Source organism: Canis aureus, chromosome 10 (assembly GCF_053574225.1).
Source record: "Canis aureus isolate CA01 chromosome 10, VMU_Caureus_v.1.0, whole genome shotgun sequence".
Lineage (NCBI taxonomy): Eukaryota > Metazoa > Chordata > Mammalia > Carnivora > Canidae > Canis > Canis aureus.
Genome location: NC_135620.1, coordinates 67,621,627 through 67,634,638, shown reverse-complemented (window position 1 = coordinate 67,634,638; position 13,012 = coordinate 67,621,627). Strand labels below are relative to the sequence as shown.

Here is a 13,012-nt window from a genome sequence, read left to right as displayed (position 1 = left end):
ACTTTGTCTTTTGGAAAGATCACTGGAGAGAGGAGCTTGGTGCTGGGTAGAAAGAACACTTAGGAAACCACCATAGTAATAATGCTGGTGGTCACGAAGGTGGAATAAAGTAGACCAGTTAGTAGACGCTTAACAGGGAGAGTATGGGAAAACCAGACCCCTTGTGCTCCAGAAGTCCTGAAGTTGAGGTTAGACATCATGAATTTAGCCTTGGTGTCGGTATGGAATTGGCAACAAACTGCATTCATCCAAAACTGGTGTTATTCTTTATTCTAAGAAACTGTAATGGAAGTACACTGGGACAAGTAGACGAAAAGAGGAAGGTGCCCTCTACCTTACCTGAAGTTAAAAAATTCAAGGTCTGAAAACTGAAGATTTTTTCATATTTCACTTAGTGACAAAACCAGTGCAGAATGAATTTATGAAATTTAGTGTATATATGAATATATTTTGCTAAAGAAAATAATGTGTATGATTATAGAACAAGGCTCCAAATTTTGATGGAGATATTACATTTTCCAAGGATTATCTACTGTGTAACTGTTCTTAAGGCCAGAAAAAAATTGAATTCTGAAGGATCTGACCTCAGAATCTTCGAGAATGTGTTCCTGTATTAGAAAGAGGTTGAACCAAAAACTAGGAAATCTAAGCTATATAAGGAAAAAGGAGAAGATGGGGAGAGCACTCCAGTGGGGGAAAAGTGGGATGCTTAAGGAAATAGGTGATTTCAAAGAACTGATGTACTGGGGATCAAATGAGAAAATTGGAGAATTGGGAAGTGTGGTGAGTAATTAAAATGTCTCACTTATTTCCAAGGATGACAGTTCTGAGTGGTTACGAAGTTCAGGGTGTGACCATGGGAGTGGGCAGCTGAGTTATAATGGAATAGAAGGTCATTAGAAATGAGGTCAAGAGACTGAGAGGCAAGAAAATTAGATGACTGGCAAGATTTGGGGTGGAATGGGATGCAACAACCCAGGTTCTCAGATCTCCAAAGAATGAGACTTTTTGGAAGGTACAAAAGATACCCAGATGTGTAAGACAAGGTCTTCACTCTTTTCTTGGGCCATGATCTCCTTAAGGAACAGACAGCTGATAAATAATGATGCTCATGGTAAGTGTAATGATAGAAACATAATCTAAAAGCTCTTAGAGTCTAAATGAGGAGAGACTAGATGTCTGGACAAGTCAGAAGACTAACCATTTAATAAACATTTCACACTGTTTGGGAAGGTTCAGTGTTTGATAAACATTTACATACAACCTATGGATATTCGATAGAACATTTGATCAAAAATAGTGATTAAAACTCAGATTTGCTAAGTCATCGATTAAACATACAAGATAAAAAGAAAAAGGATATGAGCAGTCTTAAATTCCTGATTTAGGAGTCTCTCAGACACACTCAGGGCTTTGGGAAAAGTGATTTTATTCTCTCCGATGTGAAATTTTCTCATTTCTTCTATATATTTTTATTTCCTCATTTTATTTTAAACAGTTTTATTGAGCACCTATATTCTGTTGTAAACCTGCTCAGTCCTTTTTGGACTCAAGTGAGTATAATTAATAAATGAGTATATCCTAATTGATGCTGAAAAATAAGAAAACACATAATAAAACATTATCACTTCACATTCTAGCAAAACTTGAAGTACACTTCACTTTTTTTGTAGAGCGGTGCCAAAGTGTCAACTGCTCTTCGGAGGTTACATTAGGTAACGTATTTCTTATGTCCTCCAAAGAGAAAAAAGTTCTCAAACGTCATAGATGGGTTAACAAATGCTATTCTGGGGATAAGGAGTCATGGGGGTAGACAGTGCTGACCACAGGAATGTCGAACAGCAAATGCTGGCTTTGGGCAAAGAAGCTTTGATGCATAGTGACCTCTTTGAAATGTTGGTACTGATGGTCCTTGTGGGGATTTGCACTACAAACTGTCACAGATCGAACATACTATGTGAGAACAGAAATGCAGAATAATAGAGCAATAATACCCCATCCATAAACCAACTATGTTTACGGATTCCCTAAATAACAGGTCAAAATAGGTATCACTATGGTAAATATTCCAATTGCAATTCTCTGCAAAATTTTCATCTGTCTCATGTATTTTAAGCAAGATTTCTGGGTCATGTGGCTTTTCTCGTAGACCTCAGTGACATGCAACCACCAAGCACAGACCTTGTCATTTGTTTAACTCCAGCTGTCTTTAATCTTGAGGACAGTAATACAGTGTAAAGCCTTGGGGTTTCAACATAATAATAGAATATTATGCAGGATCAGATTTTCAGATTCTTTGCTTTTTTTTTTTTTTTTTTTTTGCCACATTTACCATACTATACGTCTTTAAATTTGGATCTGTGGGTTTCTTTTCTTTCTTTTTCATCTTTCTTCCTTTCTCTTTTAGTTCACAGCCATGAATGAACCACAGTGCTTCTACAATGAGTCCATTGCCTTCTTTTATAACCGGAGTGGAAAGTATCTTGCCACAGAATGGAACACAGTGAGCAAGCTGGTGATGGGACTTGGAATCACTGTCTGTATCTTCATCATGTTGGCCAACCTACTGGTCATGGTAGCAATCTATGTCAACCGCCGCTTCCATTTTCCTATTTATTACTTAATGGCTAATCTGGCTGCTGCAGACTTCTTTGCTGGGTTGGCTTACTTCTACCTAATGTTCAACACAGGACCCAACACTCGGAGGCTGACTGTCAGCACGTGGCTCCTCCGCCAGGGCCTCATTGACACCAGCTTGACGGCATCTGTGGCCAACTTACTGGCTATTGCAATCGAGAGGCACATTACAGTTTTCCGCATGCAGCTCCACACACGGATGAGCAACCGGCGGGTGGTGGTGGTGATTGTGGTCATCTGGACTATGGCCATCGTTATGGGTGCTATACCCAGTGTGGGCTGGAACTGCATCTGTGATATTGAAAATTGTTCCAACATGGCACCCCTCTACAGTGACTCTTACTTAGTCTTCTGGGCCATTTTCAACTTGGTGACCTTTGTCGTAATGGTGGTTCTCTATGCTCATATTTTTGGCTATGTTCGCCAGAGGACTATGAGGATGTCTCGGCATAGTTCTGGACCCCGGCGGAATCGGGATACCATGATGAGTCTTCTGAAGACTGTGGTCATTGTGCTTGGTAAGTTTTGTCTTGACTGTTAACTTACTTTATGGGTTATCAGTGTCTTCATATAAACCATATTCATTTATGATAGTGGTAGACAACCGATGAACATGCAGAAATTACAAGGGCATGAGGCACTTCATAGCAAATGTCTGTGAAGAAGTCAGCATGCAAGTCTTCCTACCATCATAGATTGGTTTTGGAGAAATGTCTCAGTGATGTACTATAAAGGATGATGATGTGAAAGAGGTCATTAATGAATTTAGCTATCAAGTATCGAAAATACCAGCTTTCAAAAGGTTTCCTTACAGCCCAAATTGTGTTACTTTTGCCTTACAAATCTTCATTACAGCTTTTCAGATAGTAAGTGCTTTGATATAATATGAATGTTTTCATATATAGTTATTTTTATGAGACTGTTTCTAAATAGGTTATCTTTCACATTCTGTAGTTGTTACTACATACATGGAGGTAATAGTACCATGTTTTTTTGTTTTCGTTTTTGTTTTTTGTTTTTTTTTTTAGTACCATGGTTTCATATAGATTTGCTGTGCAAAATGGATTGGAATTAATAGCATTCTATGAATATCTTTATGGAAACTTATATTTTCATTAATTTTATGTTTTTAGTGGTGGAAATTCATATTTTAAGGTGAAGAGCAAGATTTTATTTTATATGCACTCAGATAACTTTTGCCTTTGTTATTTTTCTTAGAGGTGAACCCATGGTAATAATCAGGGGAAGATATTTATTTATTTATGTACCCAGAAGATAGTCCTGAGCATCTAATACATTCCAGGCCTTCTGCTGACTCCTGGTGAGGTACCCAAGAAGAGGACAGGCACAGAACATTTCTTTTTGAGCTTAGAGTTCCTGTTTTAAAAGTTCACCCAGGGTGGGTACCTGGATAGTGTAGTTGGTTAAGCATCTGACTCTTGGTTTCAGCTTGGGTGTGATTTTGGGGGGCATTAGGTCGAGCCCCGTGTTGGGTTCCATGCTTAGTGTGGAGTCTGCTTGGGACTCTCTCTGTCCCTCCCCCCATCCCACTCTGCCACCCCCGCGCACTCATGGTCTCTCTCACTCTCTCTTTGTATCCCAAATAATAAATAATCTTTTAAAAAAAATAAAAGTTCACCCAGTGAAAATTTGTTAAAATAATTACTGTATTTAATTACATTTTCTCCGTAGACTACATTCGGGCTAGTGTTTGATCACAATTTAAAAATATTTTTAAGAATCTTTAGCATTTCACCTTTTTCTCAGGGAAATTCAGTGGAAAGTTCCTCTAATGCTCCTTGCATCAGTTTGTAGAGTAGTGTTGAATGAATGTAACCTGGATTGTGTGGTTCCTCAGAAACTCTGGGACTTAGATTAATCTGAGTCACTGGAAAGAGAGCCCTAATTATGGCTAAATAAGCTAACATTCTGGTTGATACATCAGTCTCATCCATTTTGGCTAGATTGAATGCATCAAAGAGATCATACCTGAGTACCCTGCTTGTGACCCTGTGGTAGGCCTGTAAGAGTAAAAACAAAACCTTGAAATTGCTGCACAACGGAAACCCTGTCTTACTTTACCATGAATGTTATGTTTGTGTGAAATTAAATAACGTGAGTTATTTTACTTCTGCATTGACTGAAATATTCGCTTATTTAGTGATGTTTTGAATGTTGGTTAAAACTTGTCTTATGGCTGTGCTTTTTCTATTATTATCTTAAGTGCTGCTTACAGTTCATAGAAACACCAGTAAAGAATGACTGCTGACTTTGGACTATGAACCTGACAAGTTCTTGTTTTAATTTTGCCCTTTGTATAATGCCTAGCACATTCTGGTATCTAATAAGCTTTAATAATTTTTATAAAATTAACTTTTGTGCCTCATTAGATTATTTTACAGGTTAAATGAAATTATTTTGAGGGTTTATGGGGCAACAGTTTCAGGGTAGATCTGCCCTTCAGAGCCCTTTCCACCCCACCATGCCAACCCCAAATGTGAAAATAACAGAAATAATGTTGCTCTCTGAGGTTTAAACTAGTAGCCTCTGTAAAGATTGTATATGTGTAACCATCTCTGGAATAAGTAACATTATTTCTCTATGTGTGTGATGGAAGAACTTTTAGAACTTGGAAAACTGCAATCAGAATAATAGGTGAAGAAATTTGGTGAAGCAAGATATGTGTGTGTGTGTGTGTGTGTGTGTGTGTGTGTGTGTGTGTGTGTGTGTGATTGGAATAGGGGAAGGAGAAATAAAATAAATGGATTGTAGTCTTCTTGAGAAAAGCAGCAAGAATGGGAGAATGGGTGAGGTGAGGGCATGGGTGGTTAGAAAGCTTAGAATAGGGAATTCACAATCCTGAATGGCTCAGTGTTTGTCAAGACGATGCCTGATACCATCCATGTTTTCCTCTGCTGGAATCTTGGGTAGTCATAACTATTGCATGAAAGCCGTGGCTTGGTCTTAGAGAAGCAAATGCAGTCTACTTGAAGCTCTTCTTGCTGTAAATTAGTTTATTGACAGTCAAGTTTTGTGGATGCACATCTGGTTTTTAACATTGGCCTTTTCTGCCAGACTTTGTGGAGGCAGGCAGGGGCTGTAGCAACTTGTTGTCTGTTTGGTCCACATTACCTGTCCTGGTATCTGGCACAAAGTAGGTGCTGATTGAGTAACTGTTGAGTGAATGAGTGATACCAAACCAAGCCATTGAGCCTTCAAAACTGGGGAGCAGAGAGAGCCACAGTGAATTCACTAAGTTAATGCCACTGTGTTGAGCTCTGTGGCAGAAGCCACACCTACCTACACTCCTATCACGTTATGGGCCTTCCGATCAAATACAACAGCTTTTGGGAAATGCCTCAATAATATGTTTGTTTAACTTTCATTTACTGTGGGGGTGATTAAGGTTTAATTAATTTTGTTAAAAAAACCTCCAGTTTCCATTTTGCCATGTCAGAATGACCTCTGTGCTTCAGACCTGTTCAGTTCCCATGATCAGCAAACGATGTGCTGGTCAACAAGTCAGACTCCTAAGAGCCAACGTAAAGACATCTTTGAGATTTCTCATGGCAATACCCATAGCCATTTCTCAGCACAAGGTTGTCTATAAGCTACTTTTGAGTTGAATCCTGGATCTTAATATTTTTATTTGTCAAATACTTATATGGCACTAATCATGTCCCCAGCACTACTCTACCTGAAAAATCAGTATTTGTAAATACTATTACCAATACCCTACAGAGTAGGTATCTACTCATTACCTAGTAATGGTACCTAATTATCAATTTATCTTCATTTTCCAGAGGTGAAACCTGAGGAACAGAGAGATTAGGTAACTTGCCCAAGGTCACACAGCTAGTTAAAGACAGGAGCTAGAAAATACATTTCAGGCCCTCTGGTTCCAGAGCCCATGTGTTTTGGTGGTTTTCTGGGGTTGTTTTTGTTTTGTTCTGTTACCTCGGGTACAATCCTGCCTCTCCATAAGAAAAACAACTACCAGCATAAACTGTATTTTGTTAAAAAGTTCCAACAGTTCTGGTATTTAATTGAAACATTGTGATCCCATTTGTTGCCACTGATACAGCCTAGCTGCCTGTGCCTTGTTTCCTGTGATGAAGAAATCTCCAAGGGAACATTCTTTTCCTCCTTTTCCTTCATTTCACTAGCCCCTTTCCACTGCTCGGTGTTGGGAGTACCAGTCACCGAGCGCTTCTGATTGAGGGAGTGCTTTGCTTAAGGTGTAGTTAACTTGAGAGTTAGAGGTTCCAACAAGAAGCCCTGTCATCCTTCCCCGGGCTTGAGCTCTCCTTACTTGACATTTTGCCAAGAATTCCTTTTGAGTGCGTCCCATAGTTGAATCAGTGGCGGTCAAGAAGTTCTTCCTTATTTGACCACAGTCTATCTTGAGTTTTAAGTCTACGCCTTTCATGCTGTATGCCTCGTGTTGACACTTGTGTTGGGGACAATTAGAAAAGCAAAGTGAATAATATTTACTGTGTGGAGGCTTTTGCATCTTAGTCCTGGGAGAAAGTAAGGGACAGAAAGCAAAATAAATCCAGATGGGGCTTATCTCTTTGGGGAACAAGGAGGAGTCATGGTTTTTCTAATTCCATCTGCTCTGGTTGGAAGTGATCACCACTGAAGCCAAATTTCTACTTATTACCTGTGTCCCCTGTGCCAGGGTCAATACTTGACACCACTCTTCATGCACCGTATTACACCAAGGAAAGTTGTATTTCCCCTGTTTTATACTGAGAGAACAGGGTTAAGGTGGGGCAAGGAACTTGTTCAAGATCACTCATTTTATAAGTGGCAGAGGTGGAACTGAGCTGTAAGGCGGCTGCAGACCATGACCTACCATCATAGGACGCTGGCTCTTCACATACCATACAAGAAACTGTTTCTGGTGATAATAATAGTGATGGTGGCCAGATGAGTAGAAGCCCCATTGTTTTTCACTCCGATGGAAGATAGTTCAGCTAATATCCCATTAGCAAATCTTTATATACTTCTCAATTTAGTTCAACAAACACATCAAATACTTATATGGCACTAATTATATATGCTAAGGGATAAAAAGACAAAGATGGTAAACTCCATCTTTACAGAGCTCAGGGTGTTGTAGAGGAGATAAAGAGCTATGGAAACAGTTGGGTCCATGTGCCAGGAGAGATATGGGCAGAGTGATCCCAGGTGGAGGGCAGGGAGGCCTCCCAGAGAAGGCAATACTGAGCTGACGTCTTGATACATGTGGAGGAGCTCGCCATTCTGTAGGATGGGGGTGGAGAAGCTAAGCAATAGCGGGAGCAATGCGCCTCACCTTTGGGGAACTGGAATACGCAGGTGTGATTAGCATATGGTGGCGATGCTGGAGAGTTTTGACTGGAGGGTCAAAGCCTTCCTAATATACCAAGGCACTTAGGCTTCTGCCTGTAGGTGATCAAAGGTGGTGAGGGATTCCCCCCAGATAAAGAACACCAACTCCTTATAGGAGTTACCCTATAATTTATCATTCAAAATAAGATGCTTTGGTAGTGAAAACAGGCACTGGTTGCTTGGGACACAGGAGCAACAGGCAGCAACCAAGTCTGGTCAGTGCAGGATGTGTGGTCATCTACTTCTAGATTCTGCTTTTTGTTGGTTTTTTTATATTCTTTTTACATTTTCTTTTGGCTTTCTAAAAGCACATTTCAACATGGGATTTGATCCATTATATAGATGATAACTTCTTTTTTTTTTTGTTTTTGTTTTGTTTTAAAGCAAGGGTCTGTCCAGGATTAGAATTTTAGAGCCAAAAGAGTCCTTGTACATGACGACTAGTACCAAAAAAATTACACCATTCAACATTCTCCTTACAAAGAAAGAGACTGAAACTCCCACACTCATTGAGAAATTTAGATCTGAGTTATCTGGTGGCCCAAGTCACATTTGCTGACTTCCAGAAAGGGTCTGTTCTTCCTGTATATGTCTCCATCCTGTTCATTCTCATCCAAAATTTCCACCATTTTCTTCCTTTTGAACATCAGCATGTATTTATGTGGTTAGCCTGGATAGGTGTAAACATTGTGGCTGTAAAGGTACCTTGGCACCCACAGAAGGGGTCACCTTGAATTTGGCCTCAACTATAACCACCTGGTAACCTCTGTCATGAACTTTGACAAAAGTCATTGGAAACCGAATTACTTGCACAGTATGTAGTTTTTTTCCCCATAGTATATAATTTTTACACATATTAGCATCCTGTCAGCTTTCTTATCAGCAATTGTATTAATTTCTCATTTGTCTTCATGTTTTTATCAAGTTAATTTTACCCATAGGGTGTGTGTGTGTGTGTGTGTGTGTGTGTGTATGTGTTTTCTCAATTAATATTCATCAAGGTAAATGCCTCTGGGATCTATTCTGACTCAGCCATTAACCATCTGGGTGATTCTAGGCAAGTTACTTTCTCTATGCATTCATTTCTCTGTACTTTCATCTGTAGGAGGAAGTTGGCTAATATGATTTCCAAGATTACAGTTCTGCTGATTACTCTGTTTAAATAAAATGATAAGGACATAACCATCGTGGGTCAACCATGTAGAATTTTCTAGTAGAAAACACAGAAATAGAAATGGAATAATAGCAAGGGCTTATGAGCTCTTTCCCTATCAGCTTCTTTAATGACTAGCTTTAGATATATATTCCCCACTAAAGGGAGTGGCACATTTATAGAAGATAATCTCAAATAAATTGTTTTGCTTTATTTTCCCATAGAGAGCTCAGTGACAGGAAGAGAAGGCTTCCCCACTGTTGGAAAAAAAAGGAGTGGATACAAGAGGCTCTTATTCCCTGGCCACTGGTGACCAGTTGCACATCCTGTTGCTCTGTGGAGGAACCAGAGCCACCCCAAGTCTCCTAAGGTCCCTGTGGCATCCCTGTTAAGACCTCTTTGAGGTGGAACCTAAGAGAATATTCATGAGAGCCCTGATTGTCTGGCCAGCCATGAGGTTGGCTTGGCACCATGGGTGTGGTCAAGAGAGACACTCGACAGGAACCCCACAGTGCTGCCCAGACTCCGAATCCGGGGCCCTGGTCGAAAGCAAAAACAACTTTCAAATACCAGTTCTTTATGCCCTTTTGTTGCCCAACTTCATTCAAATATTTTTACTCAGAAGAGACTTTTAAACAGAAACAAACAAACAAAAAAACACACAAAAATACCACATTAACCTCACAGAGTTTCTTGTGAGGTGTGAACAGAACAGTCAGAACATGAAGCTCTTTCTTATTTTAGGTCTGCTTCAGACTGTATTCCTGACGCTCCTGTCGGACCCCATGTGAATGCTGCACAGACATTTGTCCTTATCATTGAAGGTCCTAAAAGATCGCAAAGATTCCTTGAATGGTGTGTGGTGACCACTGGGAATCACTGTTGCTTAGGGCCTGAGAGCTTAGATTTGGAATGCAATAGACCAGAGTTTAGAATTCAAGTTCTGACTCCACTCTCACTGCTTTCATAACTAGGGGTGGATGATTTAATCTCTTTGAGCCTCAGTTTCAGAATTTTTTTTAAAGATTCTATTTATTTATGAGAGACACAGAGGCAGAGACACAGGCAGAGGGAGAAGCAGGCTCCTCAAGGGGAGCCCGATGCGGGACTCGATCCCAGGACCCCTGGGATCATGCCCTGAGCCCAAGGCAGATGCTCAACCACTGAGCCACCCAGGAGCCCCTCAGTTTCAGAGTTAATAGTTAATAGTTAATAGGATCCTATTAAGGATCTCCTGTTAAGATCTTTCTCGAATGATCAGCAGCACTTGCTGAGCTGACTCAGTTGAAGCAAAGGTAGCATAGGGTCTGGCTAATGTAAAATGCTACGTGGTAGCAAATTTCCGTTACTATTAGGTCTTGTACGCAGGTGCACTTGCCTCCTTTCTCTCGTGACGTGCCCACAGACGAGCATACGTACAACAGTGGATTTAGTGGTTGAGGTAGTGATTCCTTTTTATGATGTGGTGTAAAATTCCTACTGTGTTTTAGCAGCTTTGGTTCCTCCATTAAGGGGCTGTACCTTCTATTCGGGGTGGCCCTTGCTCTTCCAAAGATACATCTGTACTGCACAGTGGCCTGCGTCTGCCTTCTTGAGCCTCAGCTCTATGTATTGAAAGTCCCATTAGCATCAAAAATAATGGCAGTTTTTTTTAAAGATTTATTTATTCATGAGAGAGAGAGAGAGAGGGAGAGACACAGGCAGAGAGAGAAGCAGGCTCTCTCCATGGAGCCTGATGTGGGACTCCATCCTAGGACCCTGGGATCACGCCCCGAGCCAAAGGCAGATGCCCAACCGCTGAGCCATTCAGGCATCCCAGTAATGGCAGTTCTGACCTGGTAACTCTCTGAAGATTAAATGGCATTAACCATTAAAATGAACTTAGAAAAAAATGAATTTTGAAATGGAACAGGTGACTCTGCTGATATCTATTAGAAAGAGTCATCAGGGGGTGCCTGAATGGCTCGGTTAAGCATCTGACTCTTGGTTTCAGCTCAGGTCATGATCTCAGGGTGGTGAGATTGAGCCCCGTGTCAGGCTCCAAGATCAGTGCAAAGTCTACTTAAGAATCTCTCCCCCTCCCCTCTCCTTCCCCCTCTGCCCCTCCCCCCCCCCCCCCCCCGCTTGCACGCTTTTGTGTGTTCTCTCTCTCTCTCTCTCAAATCTTACAGAGGGCTTCTCAGGTCCTTCAAATGGACCTGCTGTTCTAGGGCACAGCTGGCATCCCAACCACCTTTTAGGGCACCATTCTGTTTGCTTTTGACCTACAATGAAGGACCATGTTTGTCATAAATGGAAAAATAGCTAGAGGATGGGGTCATGACACCTTATTGCTGCTCCCTGTTTGGTCCCAGCTTTACAGTGTGACCAACTATGCTTACTTTGGTTGAGGCCTCATCACTCTTCACCTGGAAAGAAAAGGATAAAGGATATTTAGGTCCTCTTCTAATCTCTCCCTACTACTTCATCAGTCTCCTTGGAATATCATTATAGGAATTCCACAACGGCAGGTCTTTGTCTTCTTTCCCAGCACCTAGAATAGGGCCTAGCATTTAGCAAACTCTAGATATTTGTTGAATGAATGTTCTGGATAGAATTTTACAGGCTCTCTAGTAACAATAGAAATATACCTGTAGAGCTTGAAATTCAACGTAGTTTAATAATGAGCCTCATTCAAAGGAGTATTTGTTATAAGGTGGTTATAATAAGGCAGTTCCACATCCTGCCTGTCAAGGACATTTTTTTAGGCTGAGTTCCAGTGTGAGCTTGTTAATAATAGTTTATTTTTTCAACAAATATGTATTGAATGTCTCATAGGCCCTTTGTTAAGAAGTAGGGATGCAAAGATCAGTGAAAGTATGGATCCTGTTCTCAAGAAACTCTCATTTTAGTGGATCAAGATAGATTAAATAAATGCAATATAGTATGATAAAATATGCAAGATGCTGTCTTCTGATTGGGCAGTATCAGGAAAGGCTTCACGATGATGATAAGGAATTACATCTTAGATGATTTGTAGGAGTTGCCATGTGAACCTTGGCAAAGAGATAATTTCAGTAAGTCTTGGCACTCTGAATTAAATATTCAGTCCCTTCAAAACACCTCCATGTTTTGCAATTAACATGTCACTTAGATATGACAATAACTCCCATTAGGCTTGCAAATCTGGAGGTGGGAGAGAAGGCTTGCATAATTTTAAGACAATATTGTGCTTATAATTTTTTTTTGCCATCATTTTTGCACTGATAAAATACACTTTTTTAAATTGGCCACAATTAGCAGTTTCACATCAAATTGTTTGTGAAGTAAATGAGTTTGACTTGTTACTGACCTATAAGGAAACGGATGAATTTCTACATATGCAAAAAAGAAAAAAATTCTACATATGCAAATTAACATCTTGCAGGAGAAATAAGAAAGGCTCTGTAGTGACATGTATGTTTCAGGACCTGAAAGATTCTTGCCAGGAAATATTGACACCTACACTTACAATAAACACACATACGTGCATGGGAATTGCCAGATTTAGCAAATAAAAATAATTTTTATGGGATGTACTAATAAAAGTACTCATTGTTCATCTGAAAGTTAAATTCAACTGGGCACGATCTATTTTTTCTGGCACACAGTGGTGGATGGGAAGTAAAGCATTTTAGATGGCAATCAGCTCTCTCTGTGTAGATTTTCTTCCTCTGTCTTAAGGGTTTCCATATTATCCTGAGATCAATTTAAGTACATAAAGGGTTTCACTTACTTAATTTTCCTGAGTTTTATTTTGAGTTGTCTCAAATAAAGGGACATGTCTGGTTTATAGAATCTTATATTTGTGCCTCAGAAGTTACGTAG

At 40.1% G+C, this 13,012-nt stretch overlaps 1 protein-coding gene across 6 annotated transcripts in view; it reads left to right on the top strand.

The window, feature by feature from the left end:
- Positions 1-13,012, top strand: part of LPAR1 (lysophosphatidic acid receptor 1) — a 131,611-nt gene that overhangs the window by 73,354 nt on the left and 45,245 nt on the right. For all 6 annotated transcript variants that reach the window (XM_077912883.1, XM_077912884.1, XM_077912882.1 and 3 more), the window contains exon 3: positions 2,408-3,155. In XM_077912883.1, coding sequence (XP_077769009.1) covers positions 2,408-3,155 — 748 coding nt within the window. The remainder of the gene's footprint in view (positions 1-2,407; positions 3,156-13,012) is intronic.